General features: G+C 39.8%; 1 protein-coding gene across 5 annotated transcripts in view; it reads right to left on the reverse strand.

Annotated features, from left to right (window-relative positions):
• Nucleotides 1-22,992, reverse strand: part of TENM1 (teneurin transmembrane protein 1) — a 250,418-nt gene that overhangs the window by 93,082 nt on the left and 134,344 nt on the right. For 4 of the 5 annotated variants that reach the window (XM_086619787.1, XM_009990359.2, XM_009990360.2 and 1 more), the window contains 3 exons: nt 6,187-6,372; nt 5,051-5,074; nt 2,594-2,740 (listed from right to left, as the gene is read on the reverse strand). In XM_086619787.1, the coding sequence (XP_086475913.1) occupies nt 2,594-2,740; nt 5,051-5,074; nt 6,187-6,372 (357 nt within the window). The remainder of the gene's footprint in view (nt 1-2,593; nt 2,741-5,050; nt 5,075-6,186; nt 6,373-22,992) is intronic. The other variant, XM_009990362.2, reaches the window with a different exon arrangement.

Below are 22,992 nucleotides of genomic sequence, written 5' to 3' on the forward strand. Positions count from 1 at the left end.
AATTAGAGATTTTTGAAATAGTAATTGTTCAGCTTCACTGCAGCTTTGTTCTTTGGTTGTGACTTCCTCCCAACAAACTTGGAGCACAAACCACCTCCTAAGGACTGAGATATAAATGTTTGATTTAAACATATTCAGAATGAATAAGACCTTCGCTAGGTGAAAATACCATGATTTGGAATATACCACGGCACTAAATTAGGTCTAGAACGTGACATCCTGGGCTATGTGTCACTGGCTGAATGTGAACATTCACATGTTCCTAACGGCTTAGGACGTTACTACCTGTGGGCTGAGTTTCTGTAACTGAGCTGAGTGCATGCACTTCACTCGCCACAACTGCAGGCAAAAACGTTAATGGCTTCCATCTTTATGAACCTAATCCAGTTATGTAGCGCGATGGTAACTCGTTATCCTACTGTAAATATTCTCAAAGACTAAGGGACAACCTCCCAGCAAACACAGCTCAACAGGTAAACTCACGTCCTTCCTAATTTCTGTTTTTACCTTTTTGTACGTATATACACTCTGAAACACTAGGAATCACCTTCTGATTTCATATTAATGTAACACTGGTATAGTTCCAATGACTTTAGGGGAATTTTTCTAATTTATGCTTATGCCAAATCGGGTCCTATGAACTTCATACATAAAGAGAAGTGGTTTTAATATGTAGATATAATTTTCTTTTCTTATATAAAATTGATTGTGAAGGAAACTTAATTACATTTAGCCCATCTGTAGCAGTCAGATTAATTAAATATTTCTCTCTGCACTTATCTCTAATTGTAACGTCAACAGAGCTGTCCTAGGCCATGTTATGTTGCCATTAAAAAAGAAAAAGAAAATTACTTTTAAAACCTGCAGTGAAACGATGTTAAGTGTCTGCCTTAAACTGACAAATTCAAGGAGATTTAGAGTTAAAACTGCCAACTCTTTCAATAACTCACCGTTATTGCAGAATATAAAGCACCCAAAATCAAAAAACAGGGCAGTTTATAGGGAGCCAGTTCATAGAGCGTATCAGAAAATGCTTTACATACATTACAGGCTAAACAGGATTTTTGTGGAGAGATTTAAGAGCGCGGGCGAGTGAGTCAGTGGCTCGGACAGCAGGGGAGAGCACCGGGCAGATGGGAAAGCACGCGGGGGGCAGCGATGCCAGCTGTGGGACCTCGTGTGAAAGGGATACACACCAGCGTAGCAGAGCAGAGAGAGTGGGCAGAGAGACGGTTGTTAGAGGTCTTGGAAATAAGGTGGAAAAGGAAGGATAAGAGAGGAATAAGGCGATTTTGAATGGGGTTCAGAAATGAGGAAGCCTTTGCCAAAGGACAGCGTGGTCTTAGAGCCCACAGGATGCAAAATCAGAAGGTCTCAAAATATAACTGTAAACGAGGAATCATCACTGAGTCAGAATGTTGCTATTGAGGTCCCACAGTGACCTCAGCTCTTGGCCATTAATCAAGCTTAATTTATCAATGGCCTAAAAGAAAGGCTAAAGGTTTGATACTACAGTGGGGTATGAGATCTCACCCAAGACACTGAGATGGTCTGCAAGTGTGACACAATAAGATAACATGTATTTCAATACATTTCAGTGTACAATCTAAGGAAAAAAAATGTAACTGTGCTTGGGGCAGATGTATTCACAGTTTGAATGAGAAAGCTGCACAACCCCGAGAATGGGGGCAAGCAGACTGTAAACGATGGGAATAAGTAAAGGAGAGGAAAGCAAAAGCCCTTCTTGACTGCCCAGTAAATGATTATTCCTAAAATAGACCGGAAAATGCACTAACTCACTCATGTATTAGAATGAACTATTGGAAAGGAGGCAGGGACTAACTTCTGAAAGAACTGTGTTTTTCCAAGTAAACCTAAACCTTACACAGCCTTAGAATGAATCAAGACTACAGAAGTCTGAAGTAGGGAGTATCTAGATCCAAACGTCCTGGTCAACTTATGGAAAAGAGCAAATGATTATTTTAGCATAGGGCTGTGTTTATGGTACTTTCAAAAATTACTTCTGTATACTTTCTACACTAGCTTACTCAACAAATGTAGGAATGTAGGTCCAGATAATTGCAAGAACTGTGCCGTGTCTCAATGGAAACACTAAGAAAGAGATTGTTAAAAAAGCATCTCTAAACTTATGCCTTGCACTTGCAAATGTATTCATTTAATATTAACATAAGACCAAAGTCAGGATGCGTTTTGACAGGCACAGAGGCTTTTTCATTTGGGTATCCATTGGCTGTCTTTTCTGAAATGGGTGGCAGAGTTATCTTGAACATGAGGTAGAGTGGAAGGGAGATAGAATAAATTACCTGTTATACTTTCTTTAAAAAAAAAGAAAAAAATCAAGTACTTGGATGATAGGTATGGCACATAATAATTCTGCCTTGAACAACATCGAGCACAAAGGGTCTGTTCCCTCACTGTGCTGCTTCAGATGAAGTCAGTGGAACAACTGTCTTGAACAAACAAATAAACAGGGATGTTCTGTGAGAAAAAGGAAAATGTACACCAAAACTAGAGATTCAAATGACAGTCAAGGATGTGACAAATAAATAGAGACAAGAATCACGTATCATACCTCCATCATTGTCCAGGTTATCTCCACACACCATTTCCATGACAACGTTGCACCCCGAGCCACTCCAGCCTACTTGACAAACACAGTGCCATCCGTTCTGATCAAGAGTGCACCTCCCGTTGCCGTAACAGAGACCTGGGCAGCCATCTAGAAAAGAAAATGTGAAAAAGAAGCCTTCATGGAGGAGTTTTCTTCTCGTCCTTTACAGTTGTAATTATTCCTTAATGTTCTTTCACATAGTATTACACTTGCTGCCTTCAAATGATCACAGCCCCCTTGCAAGCTGTTTACATTTTTGGTCAAATATGGAAAAATCCTCATCCTGGTCCCTTCCTGTTCTTGCCCAAAAGTCATTTCTCAGCAAGCAATGTGGATTATTTAGCGTGTAATATTTGTGCACTGGAAAAAGCGAGTAAACTTTTAAGAAGGTATTTAACAGTCTGCTGTGCCCATCTCTTTCTCTACTTATTGAAAAATAAGTAGAATCACAAAGGAAGGTAAATACATAATCAATGTTTATATCAAAGATATACGTAGAAAATACTGTTTAAATGACAACTGGCATTTGTGGACATAATCCTACACATTGCTGGGAATGGAGGTGACCTTTTTATTCTGTTCATAAACACTCAGCTGACTGAGAAAAAGCCAATTTGATTTATGCTACACTACAACTCTTTCCAGACAAGGCAAACGAGGGAGCATTTCCTTCCAATGTCCAGTTCCACTTCCTTCCCATTACAGCAGATTCAAACATGACAAACACTTGCCCTTTAGTGGCTCTGATTCTAGTTCTGAACTGGAACAATGACTGTAGCATCCCCTGGATTATATACTTGTAAATTCCGAATCAATAGTAATTTGGACATTCTCAGCTAGATCTCTTGCCTATAAGAGCGACAGAGGAATTTTCTCTTGGACGTGTACACTCATGTCCATCTGCTTGAGTTTAGTGCCAGCTCAGACATTTGTCAAATCCTCACCATGTCACACATGGAGCCAAAAGACAATGGATAAAGCTCAGCAATAAGCTTAACAGCGCGAGTGGCATCCCTTCTAAGAGGGCTCCTTTCTTTTTGCCAGCACAGACATAGAGGAACTGGAAGCCCTTCTGCACTTGGTAGTGAACATCAACACTTACATGTTATCAGAGAGAAATTTTTTTTGAGGAAGAAAGAAGAGGCCTCAGTTTGCACGTGTGTTTGGCAGCCCCAAGAGACAGATACTCCAAAAGGGCTTTGGAGGAGCCGACCAGAGAGTCGGAGAATCTGTACGACTGGTCTGTCAGGTCGTGACTTACAGCCCAGCACGCAGCACGTTTCCTGGCAACTCTGCACTAGGCACATCATCTCTCTCCTTCTCACCCTTGGCAGTTTATCAATCACATCTGCAAACGGAGACTGAAGAGTCTGACCCTCCTGCTCAGAAGGGCTGCAGATGATTGGCACCATTTTCTTACCCTGGAATTCTGGAAGTTGCTGCTCTAAAGTATGAGGATGTCAACCACCAGATATACTATAAAATTCAATGATTTGCCTCTTTTGGGGAGTGGGAGGAAAGGGCAGGATGTGAGAGCTGTTCTGGGTAACGGGGATGTTTTTCCACTTCACTGTTAATTCATTGCTTGTATATGATTATATTTTGCTGCTGTGTATGGTTGTCCTCTAAGACAACAAACGTGATCAAATGAATGCCTACATGTTTTTATCATTATCTAATTCTGAAGAAACAAAATAATAAATACATAATAAACACCCAGCTCTTTCTGGAGTACCAGTTTGATATTTCAGCTAGCAGCATTTTTGCAAGGGGCAATGTGCATCATTGCTGCGTGCAGCATGGCCAGGACTGAGGGACTGCTGCCAAGCGTGGGGAAGGTACTCGCGCTGACGTGACCCAGCAGGACCTGCGGCACGGCATGGAACTCAAACGAACAGCACCAGGCACAAAGGAACATAAAACTTAATGCCTGTCTCAAATGATTTGGAGAGAACTATATCGCATCCAGCCTAGACAGCTTTCAAAAAGGTGCACTTCTCTATCAAAAGAAACTTACTTTGAGCACAAATGACAGTAAGTATGAAATTTTTTGTTCTCATGGAAGACAGGATCAACACAAAGTTTTCCGAGCGAGTCCTCAGCTCTGTCATTACTTTGGAATGGTAAGTGAGAGCAAAACACTGATTTGCCTAACATAGCACATCAGATGGCCACACGGAACATGCTCATATTGCTACACTTTGCAAATGAGTTGAGCACATTATTTTTTTAAAAACAGCATTTTTTTCTGTGTGTGTCTCTCTCTCTGTATATATATCTCCATAAACAAATGTTTTCTCTATTCAGGCAACTTAGCAGTACGGAAGCTCAGACAAAACAGGTAACACAAAACACTCCATTCCCAATATTTTTGTATCTTTTCATAATTCTTTCACAATGCTGATATGAAAAACTTACCTCGAACAGCATCTAAGTAGTGAGCTTAAAAAAGAAAAGAACAAAACTGAGATGGATTGGACTTCTGTACCCAAATGAAAATACAGACACTGTTTGCTCATGGCTTGCCACCTGTTGGCCAGATATAACGTGTCTCCCTCTCACTGCAGTCAGATCTATTCCTGCTACTGTGACCGAAACGCATTGCGTATGTGATTGTTCTCCATTTGATGGCAAGCATGCAGAGGACAGCTTGGGTCATACCTGGCAGTGCCTACAATGTGAAGAGCAGCTCTATTTATCTTTTTAATTATTGTGTCCCCTTCTAGATTTGCTCTACACACAAAAATTACGTTGTTCCTCCTTCACAAACCTAATTCTTGATAGAACAAATCTGATTTAGCAAATTCTAGAGCCAGTGGATGAGTTATCTTAAAATGATCAAGATAAAGATGAAACATTCTACTTTTCTTCAAGAAGCAAGCATGAGAGCTTACGCTGCTTACCTCTGAGAATTAGATACCCTGCTATTATAAACGATTACAATATTTATGAATAATCGTGCTTTTTGACATTTTAGGGAGAAACACTATTAGACTTTGCAAAAACCTGTTGTATTTCATTAAAAATATAACTATTACATTTGTACAGTAGAGTAATGACTTCTAAAAAGATCTGAAAGCTTTACCTTATTAGGAATATTGTTTGAAGCCAGCTATAGAAAAACCACCTCTAGTAATAAGTAAAATATGTAAATCCTCAGACATGAAGGCAAGAGATTTAATGCAAGAATTACTTAAGCTGAATAATAGCTTCATCCCCTCACACCTTCTATTTCTTAAATATTTTTTTTTCCTTCCCAACGACTCCAAGTTCACACACGAACACAACCCAAAGTTATGTTAGGCCTGAGATCTCTTTTGTGTGGGTTTGTTTTTTTTTTTTTTTAAGATAATTCATTGATGTTATTTCCTCGAAACAGAGAGGTGCACTGAGTTGCTGCTCTGTGAGACAAGCAGGGTGCACCGTCAGTGCAGAGGCACCTTTTTACACCTGATTCTGGGTCTCTGTTTTTCCCAAAACAACTTGAATCAGAGCTTTGTATAACCAGAGAAGATGTTATGTGTCTTCCTTCTCGAGGTACAAAACCCCCTTACCAATGGTGCAGTGGTCCCCTTCCCATCCAGGGCTGCACTCACACTTGCCGTCCTTGCACTGGCCGTGCTCGGCGCAGTGTGAGTGGCAGGTACGTTCTTCGCAGGTCGGTCCCACCCAGCCCTCTTCGCACTGGCAGATCCCTCGTGAACAGACACCGTGGCTGCCGCAGTCCAGGGTACACAGCTCTGTACAGGATTACAAAAACGCATAACGTGGAACAGCAGGTTCATACTGCAAGCAGACTTCTCACTGAAACCAAATTTCATCACTTCTACACTAATATCACTCAATTGGATCAAATGTGGGATTTCAACAGAGCTTACACAATCTGGTTGCCTCCTTCTTTAGCAGTTACATGCAAGATCATTTATTTGTTTGAGGTGGGCACTGCAAATCGTGGCTTTGCATATGGTAGGGCAATGGGTCCAAAATAGACAAATAGTGACACAAAAAAGTCCATAGATTTTGACTGATTTCAGCTGAGGCCTTTAATAACGACATGCTGTATCCATCCCCAGATCCCACCGGCTCAGCTCTGGAATTTATTATAAACTGCAAATGAGCTGAATTAAAGGATAAAAAGTGGCACATTAAATACATACAAGCAAAACAGTCTTTGAGCAATTCAGATGTTTGCAGTGATGGCAAAATAGTCTTCACTTACAGTAAGATGAGCCACCAGAAATGTAACCCCGCTCTGATGGCAGTATACAATATTGAATGACTTACAGGCCACACGGATCTGCCTTGTTCTAAAATGGCTTTCAAGGATTAAAACTTTTTTTTCTTCCTGACTTTCATGAGTTGACTTCTAAGAAAACAGAAAAGCTGTTTCAGGAAGGCAGGAGTTCCTCCTTCATTGCACTCAGAACAATTTCTCTACCTGGGCATTGTAGAACAACACTTATCGTGAAGTGGAATGAAAGTCCTGAATTGTTTCAATACATCACAATATGCCAATTGCAATTCTACTTCCACTTAGACTAAAGTTGTTCTGTGAAAAGCATGGCTTCATTATAAAAAGGTTCCATATAGTTTGAATTTATTTAGAATAATTAGTGTCAAGAGAGGGAATTTGCTTGTTATTGTGCAATTAACCTGTCACAGAAACGTTTCCTCCTTCTTCCTCTCGGAAAGCAGCTGATAGCACTACAAGTGTGAGCCAAATAATCTTGTCTGCTCTGATTTCAAATGTCAGTGTTACATATTTAGTTGTGGCAAGATTTTTCCCTTGACAGATTTTAAACAATGATCATTTATATCCTGGAACTATTGTATATAAACATTCTTAAAAGCATTTGTAGTGACAAATGCTGTCACTGTATACACCAAGCAAAGTTTTTGAAGTTTAAATTGAAATCTCATCAACTCCAGTCATTTTAACATGAAGAAAAAAGCAGCACAGAAACAGAACGGTGACATCGCAGACGTGCCAGGCTCTGTCTTGAGCCCTTATTTTTGATACTAGCCCAGGTGATGGCACAGAGTGACAAACTGAAAGAGCATGGTCAAACCCGAGATCACCTTCAGAAGCAAAAGGCATGGTAAAGAACTTAAGACAAAATTCAGTAAAAGCAGCTGTGAAGTATTATCTTGAGGAAGTCAAAATCAGCTACAAAAAAATAATTTTATTGTTCGGATAGAGACTTGTGTTACACTGGAGTACAAGAACAAACATAATTATCTGACGATATTCCTGCAAAAGTGTATAAGACAAGGAAAGAGACTGCTCTGCTATATTAAAATGAAAAAATGTTCTGAGCCTGGGGCATTATCCCTTCGTAAGACTTGATTGCTGCCTGCTGATCATGTATTAATCTAATGATTCATGCCTCGGACTGCCTGCCTGCAGGTACTGGGAAGGATTTCTTCTCCCTTGCTGCGTAATTTGCCTTGTTTTTTTTTGTTTTGTTACTTGTTTGTTCCTTGGAAACCCGGGAGACCTGGAAACCTGGGAGACTACAGGGGGGACCTTCATTGGTACCGAACTCGCACAAATACTTGCTCCCACGATTAGGAAGTAAACTGATCCCACTAGGTCTGGGACCACAAAAGAATCACCCCCAGGCCAGACTGGCAGAGGACCACTGGTATTACTTTAACCTATCTTTACAGCTTGGGGCATGGGCTAACTCCTGAGAATTAAATCTAACAAATTACCTGCTACTTCAAGGATCTAGGCTGGTAGAGGGATGCCTTTGATCTCTCCCGATCTCCTGCTAGTTCATTATAATTATTGCTTTTGGTATTTTACTGTAAGTGGCAAAGATTGTTAAGAGGATTTTAAGAAATATTCTGTAGCTTGCACTATGCTGGGGTAAGTGGAGTACATGAGTTTTTTGACCCTTCTGGATTGAGTGTCTACTCCACAGTTTTTTTTGCAGTTGTGGGACTGGCTTAGTTCAACTGATGCCAAAACTTCAGGGAATATTGTAGGAATCAATGCATAGAAATGGCAATGGAGGCTGGAACAGCTGAAGTGGGGAAACAAAGTGGTATACAGAGCTTCCGATTGTGTCAGCAGCTCTTGCAGCTCCAGCAGCTCCCACCACTTCTCTATCTGTAAATAGATCAAAGAACCAGCTGCGGAAAACCTTGAACACATTTCTCCATGTGGCACGCATGCCTGCCCCACCTCTATCTGTCTACCCAGGGGAGTCTAATTGCAACAAACTCATCTTGCAAACAAACAAAAGAAATAGCAGCATGGAGCCAAAGGCAATGGAGGCACATCTTTACCATAGGGACAGAGATCTTGCACATATTCCTATTTTACAACCCCAAAATTAGATGGATCTTAAAGATGTTTGGAAGTTTTCCATTGTTTTCCCCATGTTTCACACAGGGAATGAAATGTTTAAACACTATTTAAGCTCATAAATTCAATCAGATTAATGAAGTGGAGATACAACATTTTCTGTCTCATCAAAAAATATCTTAAGCCAGTCAGTATATAGTCTCCACCCACAAGGCTCCTTTTCTTCATTCCATTTTCCCCACATAAGATCATACACAGTCAAACAAATTTTTTGCCTATTGGAATACAGTGGCTTCCTCACACAGTGGCACAAGTTCTGGACCCCAAACTGGTTCTGTGTGATAGGAAATGTTAGGTTAGTTGTCCTGCGTCCAGTTATTCAGTTTTCACACCTCATTTCTGCCACCAATTCAGGGCACAGTAACCAGATACCAGTAACCAAGTAAAAAGTGTTAAAAAAACCCATGTGTCAAAACTGTTCTGGCAAAGGAATGCTGGAATGATCTTACCTAGCTCTTGTCTTTCCATCTAGTAATGCATTTTTCTCCAAAAAATATTTAATCTAAATCGTCTTTGATGCAAACCAAAACCAATTGTGTAAGCATCAGATGTAATGAAACCTGGTTTCCTAGTTTGGACCAGACGCTTTCCTCAGTTTCCCTACTCGTCCTGCTGCTCAGCCCACTCATACTTTATGGCCACTAAAGCCAATCTCCAGACTTTGGTGATTTAATATGAGGTTTCAGAAATGCTGTTTACTGTGATAACGTATTCTTCTGCCATGCAAATCCAAGATTCTTTCCAGGCTTCTCATGTAGAACAAGGGAAATCAAGCCTAACGTCATCCTATTAATGCTGTGGTAGCACTTGCAGCTTTAATCCACAGCTAATTCAAACAACTAACATTCAAAAAAGCATTATCAGTTCAGGTTGTCCTTTTTGTAAATGCAAAACAATTCCTTCGCTCCTCCTGTAGATAAACAAGTACTGAAATATCAGCATAGCAGGGACTCACATTAGCATTTGTGTTTGTATCAAGAGACTGGTTTTCCACAGCGGAGTAGACAAAAGGAGATACTTGAGTGAGTGGACAATGATCAAATGCAACGGGAAACAATAAAATGACTTGAAACAGGTAAATAGCTTCAGACAAAGCTGATGTAAAAATCTGGACAGTGCTGAAGTCGGACAGTAAGTCAGACATCGTGTAACTGTTGCGCTAATGAAGCATCTTCCTCCTCCCGTAGCAGCTGGTCCTACAGGACTCAGAAGCACCCCAAAATGCAGTGAGTGCTCCAGAGGGGCCAGCACAGTGATAAGGGCTTTGAGCTGCGGATAGGTGCAGCAGTTGAGAGAGCCAGAGATGTCTCCTGGGATTGAAACAGCTATTCCATTCCCTCTCCTCTCCTTCCATCTCCTGGCTTGGTCTGGAGCTTATCTGAAACTGTGGTGAGCTGATCCAGATAATGAAACTGGCAGATACTCATATACTTTATTTTCCTGGGTTAATACCTGCCAGCTCGCTGAGCTAAATCAGCCCACTGAGGGATCAAAGCAGCAGCACAGGCAGGGCAAGGGAGGAGATGCGGATCACAGCCTGGATGGGGACTGTCCTGCTGAGGAGCCATGAGCTGTGCCATCAGACAAGACTGCAACGGACAAGAGCAAGGGGGAGGTGACTGACTTAAGGCTGGAAGGGAGGCAGGTGACAAGAGGTTATAGTTTGGATTAGAAAAGCCAACTCAGGGGTATTCTATCACAACCCTTTAGTAATGCTGTTACATGAGTTGCCAACCATTCTCACCATCTACAGTGCAACACACACGATTCATTAAGTCCCTCAACCGTGTTGGTGTTTAGGATGTAGGCTTACACAAAAGCCACCTCTTCTCTCCTCTTCCTCTTGGTCACCATTTAGTGGGATATACGCCCGCCCAGCTGGCCTGCCTGAGCTCTAGGCACATAAAATCATAGAATGGTTTGGGTTGGAAGGGACCTTAAAGATCATCTAGTTCCAACTCCCCTGCCATGGGCAGAGAAATCCTTCACTACACCAGGTTGCCCAAAGCCTCATCCAACCTGGCCTTGAACACTGCCAGGGATGGGGCATCTACAACTTCTCTGGGCAACCTGTTCCAGTGCCTCACCACCCTCACAGTGAAAAATTTCTTCCTTGTATCTAATCTAAATCTGCCCTCTTTCAGTTTAAACCCATTGCCCCTTGTCCTATCACTACACACCCTTGTAAAAAGTCCCTCTCCAGCTTTCCTGTAGGCCCCGTGGTGGGCTGAAGGCTGGTCTGTGGCTAACACACCAGCTCCTCAGAGGCATGAATTGTCATGGCTCCAATGAAACCAAGAGTCACCCTAAGTCACAGTAATTCCTGGCCTTGTTTCCATTTTTGTACCTGTACGCTCTGCAATCAAAACAAGGCTCTCTAGGTGTAGGGCTGGAAAGCTATCTCCTTATTCCTATTTCCTATAAATTTCCTTATTTAAAAAAAAGCTCAGCTGTGCAGACTTGCTGCAAGCAACGTGCTGGCAAATTGCTGGGAGCTGGCCTCAACCGACCCCTGCAATTTCTTATAGAGTTTCATGAAATAAAGTCTTTACCAAATCTAAAATTCAGAGTCTTTAGACTTAAACCAATTAATGAATAAGAGACTTAAAAAATGTTCAACTCAGTCTAGAATTTTTACTGACATGTCCTTAATTCTGAATGCTCATTAGTCTTTTTGGAAGAAGGCAAATGTGAGCTGTGAAGCATCATTTGTACATATTCTTGAGAAGGAGACAAATATGTTGATCATTCCTGAGCTAATCTAAAAAGCATTAAAAATTCACTCCACACTCTTCATTTTAATTACCTAAGTCAACAATGAGTTCTTTCAAATGTGTTTTATAATAAGTTTCTACTTATGTGATATGAAAAGGGAAATTAAAGCTAAATATTTTATAATTTGTAATGATAAGGGAAGACTTTAATGTTAATTTGACATGTTTCAGAAATAAGTCTTAGAAAATTATGCTAAGAATACAAAACTATATGTAAACAAAGGTGGTCAAATACTATGAAAACACTTTCATTTTACTTTTCTTCACATTCAGTGGTGAGTCTTGTACAGACAGACTAAACTTTAAGTATCATATTCATAATTTCACCATCCATTTTTTAATAAGTGGTTTTCCATAAAGATTAGAAATTAATCTATCCTGACTCTCACCCAATAAGCTTAACTGCTGGAGGCAGCAAAATATCACCTATCTAGGCCTAATAAAGAAAGTTTTTTCAATTTAAATATACATTGCATTTAATAAGCTTGCATGATAATTTCAACAATGTTCCTGAGCTTTTTAAATTACCTTCCTGCTGTGTCCTGAAGACATCTCCGTTCTAGCTTTCATTTTCAGCAACTGACTTTATTAATATAATTTTTTACACCACAAAAAAGTTAAAAAATTTAAAGTTTCAGGAGCTTCAAAAGCACTTAAGCTATTTTTTTCCCCAGTAAATCCTAATGGAAAGTTGTCCCCACTAGAGAAGGTTACCTGAGTGCACTAGAGGTGTAATGTAGATAGCAAGTTTTACATATCTGTATGAGAAGAGATGTTATTTTTATGGGACAGCTTATGTTATTTTCCCAATTTAAATGAACTCCTTTGGCAATCTGGATGCTATAACTGCATCTAATCTAGGTTTCTCCAGCAGTGTCACAGTATGCCAGTTAGGTGTGCAATTTTTTACGTCCTGAGCCTTTGAAGCCTTTGGCTGTCAGCTGCCAGGTTTTATGAACATTTCCTTTGACAAACAGAAACGAGGTTCCTGCGTGGAAGAGGCAGCAAAGGTGCATGCCCCAACAGTTACTGCTACACCTTCTCCTTGTCCTTCACACCACCATGCAACACTTGATGGGAAAATGCTGTAGAACTTTATGTGAAATTTGGTACAAACAAAAATAAATCAGTATGATAGATCATCACTCAATGACTGACAACTGTTTGGTAATAAAAAAAAAAAGCCTCTACTGTCAGAATACTAAAGTGACACACAGATCTGACACGTACCTATGTGCATAGCCCACTTTACCTATTTTAATGTAGATTTATAGAAAATAGGGGTGCAAAGGACTTGACATGATCATCTGTTCTTCCTTGCTCCAAATGAAATCATACCTGGCATCTCTTAAAAGCTCGTAGCAACAGAGAACCTACAAAAGGACTAGGTAATCCATACCACCACCAGACTATCTTCACAGACAAATATTCTCTCAATCTAAATTTCTCTTGCTGCAATACTTCTTGTCCTTCTCTCCATGCACCGCACGCTTACATTGGACAACGAAATACATTAAAGGTCATCTCACACCACCACAACAACTTGTGAGTTTGAGCGCTTTGTTATGTTTATATTATATGTGAATAAATTCATAGCAACATTTTAATGTTAATTACATGAACACTGCAAAACTATTGCATCGAATTTACTCTCACATATACCTCCAAAATAATTTCCACAGTCATTTCCAAAGAGCGTCCTCTTGCACGAAGTGGGACTTGGCGGCCCATCTCAGCAAAACACACAAAGAGTGAGATTTATCTCACCCAACCTGAGACATTTGTGTCTGAAATAGTTTTCTGTTACAGTCTGTTATCAGACTAGAAGGTTTAAATTTATTCAGCTATTGATATTTATCCTTTCTGACGCTGTCGTAAAGCAAGAGACTGTAGCAAGCATATAAAGCTATGCTAAGCAGAAAAGGAATGATTTTGGAAAAACGTTCAAGGAGAAAACAGGTCCTACTCCAACTCATATTTGCCCTCATTTCCAGCTCTGAATGATGTTAGAGAGGCTCATAAGATACTACAACTATTTACAGTTTTCCATGCGTTACACAAACATGTGGACATTCCTTAAACTCCTTAAATATCACTCGCATCTTCTTGATGTCTTCTATCACTCAAACTCATATCAAGTACCCTTTTCCCTCATGAGTACATGATTGATATCCTGTTTCTTATTTTCTCTTCAGTAGATCTATTGGCTTTGCTATGAAATGAATTAGTGATTCCAGTAAATAGGTTTTTGGGTGGTCTCACTGGCAACTGAAAAATAGCACAGCTCAAATCACTCTGAGTGAATAGAGGATCGATCCTGGTAATCTCCTTCATGTTACCATCTGCGTTATCCCAGGAGGTGTTCTCCAGGAAAGGTATTTTCGGGGGTTGTGTCTTCCTCAGATTGACAAGAGTTGTGGAAAAGTACTAGTGAATAGTCAGTGCCTTCAGAGCAGAATGGGGCCAATCTAAACTTCACACAGCCCTATCATTTGAGATAATTCAGACAAAATTACCACACTATGATGGACTACTACTACCAAAGGCAAAACTTTTCCAAAACTTCTCCATTCTCCAAACATTGTTTCATTTTAAACCTTTCTAGTGTAAGCTTTATGCAGAAAACCTGTCCGATGTGCTGCCTCACAGATATCTAACTACCTTTCTTATCTTCTTACCACAGGCCACAAAACATAAAATAAAACCACTGGAACTAAAATGCCATATCCTCACTGTTTGTTACTCAGAATGTTTCACCATCAGTCTAGTGATGGTTTTAATTGCTTTCTGGAAATAATCCTACCATCATCATTGAACTTATTTCTGATGCATTAAGTACTCTATAAATAGCTCTTCTGACTTCCAGTAGGAAGGCTGCCATTAACACTATTGTGTAGATCAAATATATGAATGTAACTGCATTTTTAAAAAAACTGTAAGGTAGCTTCTGATACTGCTTCTTTTGAAAGTATCTTTTCCAAACAGGGAACTTCAATTTGCTTGAAAATTTATTTGTGTAGAAAAGTAATCAGTGGACAGACAGAAAGGTCCAAAGGGCAAATACAGCAGAGGCGGCGGATACAACAGAGAAACTTTTTACCCTTCTTAGATCTTTTATCACACTTTTTTTTTTCCTTCAGCTTTATTTTTCATCTGATGAAGAATATTTTCTTCCTGATCCAAATCCAATTTGTATATATAAAAAGCCTCACCCTTTATCGATTTCGCTGCGGTTCAAAATGGTATTTTTACAGTACAAAAATTTAATCAATACAGCCTGATGAATCTGGACTGGTAATGGTAAACATACTAACAGATATTTCATTTCAGGCAGCCAAAGCTCTGAAAATTGATACCACTGAAAAGGACTACTCATTTGCCATCGGGTATATCTCTGTTTACCCAGCCATAGCACTGGTGTAAAGCAGAATACAATTACGCCGTACTTGCCACACACAGGACTTCGGCGGAAGAACCTGTCTCTTTCTTAGAGATGATACAGGGTGGCAGGTTGGACAATGCCCTTGTGGGAAACGTTTAAAATAGATGAGCAGAAGCGTAACCTAATAGCAAGGAAGATTAGACTGACATAAGGGTGAGGTGAACCACACAGTATTCTGACCAGCACGTTTTTTAAATATTGTATTTCCTAAGTAAATGTGGAATTTCCTTGTCAAATTTGGTCCTGTTTTATAATTTGTCACCACCGTTGGATTTCTACTTGTGCATGTTGTAGAGCACTGAGATTACAGCTGTTGCTGGAGATCCATACTCTGCCTAACAAGCTCTGAAATCCTTCACAACACAGTGAGAACCACAAAAGGAAATCCAGTGCAACATCTACCTTGTTCGATATCTTATTTGATCGGGAGAGTAGTGAAAACAGTCCAGAACAATCTATCGTGAGCGGTAACGAGTGAGATGAAAGCCATGAAAGCTCTGCCTTTGTGTTCACTCACAGAGGGGAAAATGCAATCCACGGTTCCTCGGCCTGAAAAGCCAGTTGTGCAGGAAAAATGGGAATCCTGTTGAGTAAGTGATAGACCACGAAAATCAGGAAAGGTATGAGGCCTATGATAACAGTGAGAAACATGGAGAGCAACCAAATGGCTTTGTAGGGAAAAAGGAAACAGGCAAAGAGATGTCTCAGTAGGTACATTTAATAAAGCTGTCTCACAGGTACAGCCTGAACTAATACAGCATCAAAAGAAAATAAAGCTTTTGAGACACCTATTTTCAGCAAAGGTTCACCAGACTGCCTGAGGGGATCAGGATACGTCTTTATATAAGCACTAAATCTTTCATGATACACAGAAGTACTATTATTAACACTGACTAGGGCACTGCTCAGAGCATAAAGTTTTCCACAATTATTTAATTAGTAAATTTGATTAGTAATATTCAGTAAAGAAGTAATGATTTATTTAAGCACTATTTGCAAAGAGTAGGCATCATCTTTAATTCACTGGCTTACAGGATGACCTTTGAATATGGGTCCACCCACGAAAATTGCTGTGGTAAGTGCTTACCTCACCCAGGTCACGTGCTCTGTACGTTAGATGTACCTGCTGACTTCAGTAATGAAGATATATTTTGCTTATCATATCTCTGAAGGGCTCAAAATGCTGAAAAGGTGGGCACTGGTACTACTTCTCAACATCTTACAGGAACATCTATTCAGATTCACCCTTGTGAAAGCAATGGCAACTCAAAAGTGGCACACGTGCCACTGTTGCCCAAATTGGACAGAGAGCTGGCACTCAGAAGGAAAGGGGATAGTGACGTGCAGAATCAACATCAACATGCTAGGACTGGGTGCTTTTAAAAGGACATACTTTCATTTTTCTAATTTTTGTTTCAGTGAAGAGCCAGATTACCTAGATGGACAGAAACAGTGGATCAACTAAACTAAGCCTTAGGAACCCTGTGTTCCCAACAATCAATTTGTATCGCAGTAAAGACTAATATGAAAAAATTAAAAGTCATTACCAGCTTATAAGTAGCATTTCAGGTTCACAATCAAAAGCAAACTCAGCTGAAGAAGCTGGCCTTGCTTCCTCGCTTTTTAGCACAAAGAAACAGTTTCTTGGACAAACTCAACTGTCAGGCATAACGAGCTCTTTCACAAAAGCACAGAGTGCAGCCCCAATCAGCAAAAGTCACACAGTGCTCAGCGACTGACTACCAACACTGCTCACAAGGACAAGGAGCAAACTTTTCCATGTTCGTTGCTGTGTTTGTGAAGATGAGTACAGAGAGAGACGAAGCAGCTCCCGGTAAATAAACCATAACTTCCTCTGTGTCAGCAGCACGAACAGAAATAGCAACACGCATCTGGCAGCTGCTGCTCTGCCTTGCTGCTAAAGCAAAGATGCAGCTCATGACTTGCATTTTTCCTGCACCAGGGAGAAGCAGCACCTTGGGCACACGACCCTGGGTTTTAAGTGAGCACTGCTATCACGCTCCTCCGTGTCCCTGGTACAACTGCACTAGTGCTTTGTGGATTTTAAGAAGCGAACGAGTGTCCTTTATCATTTTGCTTGCTCTCTTCCTTCTACGCTGCCTACATACTTCCACTAACTCATCACTTCTCCCTGGTCCCTCCTTGCTCATGACAACTCTGTTTTGTGGAGGCACTTCTGGTATTCCCAGGACGTGCTGCACCAGCACATACTGCTCAAAGATACCCTGCTCCTTCTCGCCCTGCAGAGCCGGGCTCTGCCAGGCTGGCCACCCTCCTTCAAGGCATGTTTGGAATGAGCACATGCAAATGACCAAAGTAGGACCTGAAAACACAAATGTACCACGTGAATAATCAGCTTTCTGAAGTCCCTCAGAAAATGATTTTGGATCACAAAGTGATAGATACTATTTTAATAATCTGTTTAAAAAACAGCCAAGGTTTCCTAAAGCGAAGAGTGACATGCCCAAATGTACGCTGCAGCTACAATACACAAGGAGTTTTTCCCCTATCACCACTGAAATGGTCTTGCATAATTACTATAAATTTAATTTCATTTAAAAATTATTACTTGAGCCTAAACATTTAAGCAGAAATACTTAAAGAAGGTAGAGACCTGGAATTCCTTAGATGTCTACATTTATTACGCTTGCAACAATCTACACAATCGAAATGCAATATGCAGGAGAAAAGAAAGTTCCCATGATTTTGACTTTTATCAACAGCAATTTCCTATTTTCAGAGGTAAGCAAAACTTCATAGACTCTGCTGCATAAGGATATTGAAATGATAGCTATTTTTGTAGGATGCTTACCATGACAGTAAAAAATATTATAAATACCTGCTTTTCGGGGACCTATGCAACACATTTTGCATAACAGATGTTCTGAAATTCACTGAAGGACAAAACCTCTTGTTATTCTAGCGCTTCTTTGTATTCTTGCTCTAACAATTCCCATTTGTGCTTTTGCAGCTGTGAGGAAGGGAAGCTCCCTCCTAACACAAGAACTCTTCTTCAAACATTGGTGGTATGGATAACTTGTCAGAGTTTTATCACTGGACTTGGCTTAGCAAATTACAAGTTGAAGACGTTGCAACGGAGGGGGAAAACCAGCCTTGATAGACAACAGAACAGTAGCAAGACTCTATCAAGGCTGTTTTCCCGCCCCTGTTGCAACATCCACACCACCAGCAGAACTTTCTCACAACCCCTCTATTTAGAGACCTCTTTTGTAAAGAATTCAGGGGGGGTACAAGCTTTCCTATCCAGAATTTGAAATTTTCTTGGACACAGAGTATTTGCAAAGGTCTTTTCCATACTATATCCTGTCAGTTGTTCTACTCTGGTTCTTAATCACTGTCCAGTAGATTGACAATCATGTAGGTGATAAGGTTAGGATGCAAAAAGGGATGCAGGCACCTAACTACAACTTTAAATGTCTAAATCCAAAATTTAGACCCTTAAACCTTTTGCTCAGCTTACCTAAATTTGCAGGTGCTTGAACCACTTTGGCACCTGAATTGCTACTAAAATCCCACTTATTTGTCAGGTTTTGCTACTAGATAATCACCCAGCTGAGGTCGTAACAGCTTTATGTTAAGCTCTCATTACTCTCAAAACAGATCTACTGGAGCTGGCCTAGCACAAAGCACACTGAGGTGAGCAGTTCCTCGACAGAACGGACTCCCTACGGAGACGTGATGTCATGCACACAGAGAGGAAAATCTCCCTCAGGTACCGAGAACGTAGGATAAACAGGACCATACTGCTGTCACCAGAGCAATTCAGGTATCCTGCTCCTGGATAAGGGAAGAGCTGCTGGGACATCTGAAACTGGGTCTGTAGATTCCACCCAGTGGAATAAGTAATAACTTTTCATGGATTAGACCAGGATTTACAAAAGCGGACGTAAGTAAATTATGTTTACATTTGAATGAGGGATCTTTCCAATAATTGCCAAATGAGGTGCAGACAGCAATAGATTAACAATCTTAATTTTCAGGAAGAAAAAGAGAAGGAAAGAGCCATTATTTTTGGCATATCTGCAAAATAAGCAGCAATCAGTTGAAAAACATCCCAAGTTTCCTCACTGTATATCTCATACCCTTGACTTACCCTATTTCTTAAATCAATACATGACTACATCAGGTATTTCTGGTTCCCTCTGGACTGATTTCAACATGCAGGAGAATTAATTTTTATTGGAGTGCTTCTTCACTGCCTTAAATTTCTCGTTTTAAATTCTCCAGCAACACATATTAAGTGTTCCAATCTTTAACTACTAAGTTTTTAATAGAAATCTTGCTCACCAGATATCTTTTTGCAAACTCTTGCAACTCTACAGGAGATACAAATCAAACTAGTCACACATCGTTTTTTTCTTTTCAATGAAATATACAGTAGCAAGAAGAGTCTTTCCACAATGTCAGACAACGTACAGCGGGGGAAACTTCAATCATCCTTTTAATTAGCAGAGCTGTAATAGTCAGAGCTCCTCACAAATTAAAGAAAGAGGACAGTTAGATGAAATTAAGTAAGTCCATCATTTCTTCAGAACAAAACAATGAAGGATGGTTATAGTGTAATTAAAAAGTTCTTGAGATTTGTCTAAAACAGGGAGTAGAGTAGAAGTATCAACATGGAACAGAGCAGTCTACAGAAAATGCATGGCAGATTACATCGCATATTGAGGAAATTTCACGGCTATTTTCACTACTGCAAGTTGTTTGTAGTGAATATCCTTGTCCTTGGCAAATCAGAATGACTGACACTCATAATTTGCAATTTCCTGAACCTGAAGAGTTTTCTGATTGCAATGAAATGGTTTTACCTAATTATTTTTTCAAGTTGCAGTTTTTGATGTTTAATTTTGAAGCCAATTTGAGATGTCTTGAACTATATTAATATACTGTATCATGCCTTCATTTCTTTTTGAAGCACTTTACTTTAAAAAATGCATACTTCTAATGATTTTTAAATTACTCTACTCTGCACATATCAATTTACAACAATTACAACATTTTGCATTTTTCAAAGCACTTCAGTTTTAAAGAGGTTTTGCAAGATGCTGAAGGAAGAGGCTGCTGATCCATTTTTACCCTTTGTAAAATTACCACCAATCTTGCTAGAGAGAGCTTACCCAAAAATAGATATGCTAAATATATACCATCTCCATATAATCACTTTAGGATGAATGTTTTCGTGACTAAGAACTGCCAGTATTCTTTTCCCAATCATAATTAGGTTGCTTCAGTGGTATAAATGGATTCAGTGGAATTATGACAAATGTCCTGGAGTAAGGAGGACGGAAACTGGCCTACTTAGTCTGAATAGAGTCTAGAGAAACGAATGCAGGACAGGATGTCAGAGGCATCAGCTCTGTCACAGATTTCATTACTTTTCAGTCTATGATATTTTAGGCATGGTGTTGCAATTAATTAGCAACTCGGGGCTGGACTGTCACCTGAAACACACTGGGATTGCACAGGTGGCACCACTGCAGTTACACTAATTTATGCTAGCTAAGGCTCTGCCCCACGGAACAACTCTGACATCCATTTTCTCTCAATATTTCACTCCCTTAATCTCAAGGCCTCATGTTAAAGGTGTCAATCTGAGAACAGAAGACAAGTTTTTTTTTGTTTTGTTTGTTGATGCTGCACCTTCAATTAGCCAGAGCTTCCCTTCTACCTGACACGAGCAGTCAGTACTCACAAGTTTGATTTTGTCTTTCTGAAACGCGCTGCCTATACGCCTCAAAGGGAGATGACTCATTAACATCAAGGGATTTTGGATGACAGCCTATAAATAAAGCAACAAAGATCCACAGACGGTAAGTAGCAAGTTGACTATCCTGAAGTCCTGGTGACATTAAAATAGCATACTATCAGTCTTCCATCCTACTGTATCATTTTGTCATGTATGTGGCAAATCACCCCCATGCTGCACAGGTCAACTAAGTCATATGTTGAAGGTCTGAATAATAATAGGTTTTCACGTATGATCATAACTGGATTCGGTATGATGCAATGATGCTGAGACTCTGAAATACGCCACGGATAACCTTTTCCAGCACAGACATTTTTCACAAAAAATATTTCATAATGAATCTCACTTGGAACAAAGTATGAAATTCCTATTCTCTATTCACAGCTTTTAGAGGAAAGAGGACACAAAATGAGAAGCAGAATCCAATCTCTTGTGCATCTCTCTCGGGCACGTCCACTGTCAGATGGCTGAATTGGTAACGGCCAAATGTCTTGGGACATTTCTGTGCAACTTGCCAAAAGACCAAACTAGGAAAACCCTAAAACTCAATAAGCAAAGTGATAAACAAGATAGTAATGAAGAAATTCAAACATAGAATACTCATATTTATATTGTATTATCACAGGTTTTTAATTTTCAGTGCTTTATATCAGAGAAGCACTTGTTTTTCCACTAACTACTGATCAGAGAAATAAAATCACACGTGGTTTTTTTTGACAGCATGAGCTAAAGCCATTACAATGTCTGAAGAAGACCTGCTTGCTGTATGGTATGTGTGACTGTTGGGGTTAATGTCTTGGACAGTGTGGAACTTTAACAGTGCTGTTGCTGTTTCTTTTTGCCTTGGAAACACTTTCAGAATCAAAATAGTGGAAAGACCGCTCTCCTCAGAGATGTCTGTGGACCTTTGCCTGAGATCACAACTTAGCTTGGCCGTAACCCAACTATGCCAAGCTTACTTTTAAGCAAAAGTGGACACAACTCTCCTTATTCCTTGTACAGGCCAAAGTGAAGACTGCAGGAAAAGGAATGGATGACTGTCCAAGGGACAGCTGACTAAAATAACTTAAATAAAGTTACTGTAGCAGAAGACACTGGATCTCTGTGTATATTTCAACATAGATTACACCACAGGTAAAGGCATCAAGCAATGCCCGCTCAGGCCAGCAGGAATGAAAGATTTGATTACGTTACTTGAATAATGACTGCAGCATTGATCCTTGTAACTGGAATTCTAACAACTATGTCCAAGGTTCAGCATTTGGAACAACTCAGCTCGAATAACTCTATGCTGCTTCTCTACAAATTTCTGACATTGGTATAATTTTGAAGCCATGAAAGCCATAGCTTGTTTTTGACCTTCAGTGTTCAAGCCAGTTGGCAAATTGGCAAAATAGGCTAAACCATCTCCCTCTTGTGTTAGTGTATAATCATATAGAACAATTAAAGCACTTTGATCTTGTCCATATAATAATCCAAATCTTAGGTGCAGATTACAAGGTGATTTTTTTTTTCTCCCAATGTGATGTACAGCTACAGAAAGAATACCTATCAATGGTTTTTTTTTTTATTGGTGTAGCTGAAGATCCATCAATATTTTCAGAGTGAACTTCAGGTGATGCTGCCTAAATTAGGCAAAAGAATCAAGTACATTATATTTCTGTTTTATCATTAGCTGATAGGAAGAGCCTTTACAAAGAGGCGCATAAGTTGCAAGGCAAACTTGAATGAAAATTATGTGATCTTTGGGATGGGCAAATTGAAATCTGAGAGAACAAAAGAAAATGGCTTTTCATGGAAGTTCAATAATGTAGGGTAGAAAGAGGCCAAATATGTCTGTAATAGACACCCAGCTAAGGATGTTGAAAGGATAGATCTTAACAGAGCTGAGTAAAAAGCCAACATAAGTTGTGTCCTACAAGAATGTCTTACAAGTAGTGTAGGATTAGCAATACTAAATGTCTGAACAACTTTCAAAGCATA

Source organism: Tauraco erythrolophus, chromosome 13 (assembly GCF_009769465.1).
Source record: "Tauraco erythrolophus isolate bTauEry1 chromosome 13, bTauEry1.pri, whole genome shotgun sequence".
Lineage (NCBI taxonomy): Eukaryota > Metazoa > Chordata > Aves > Musophagiformes > Musophagidae > Tauraco > Tauraco erythrolophus.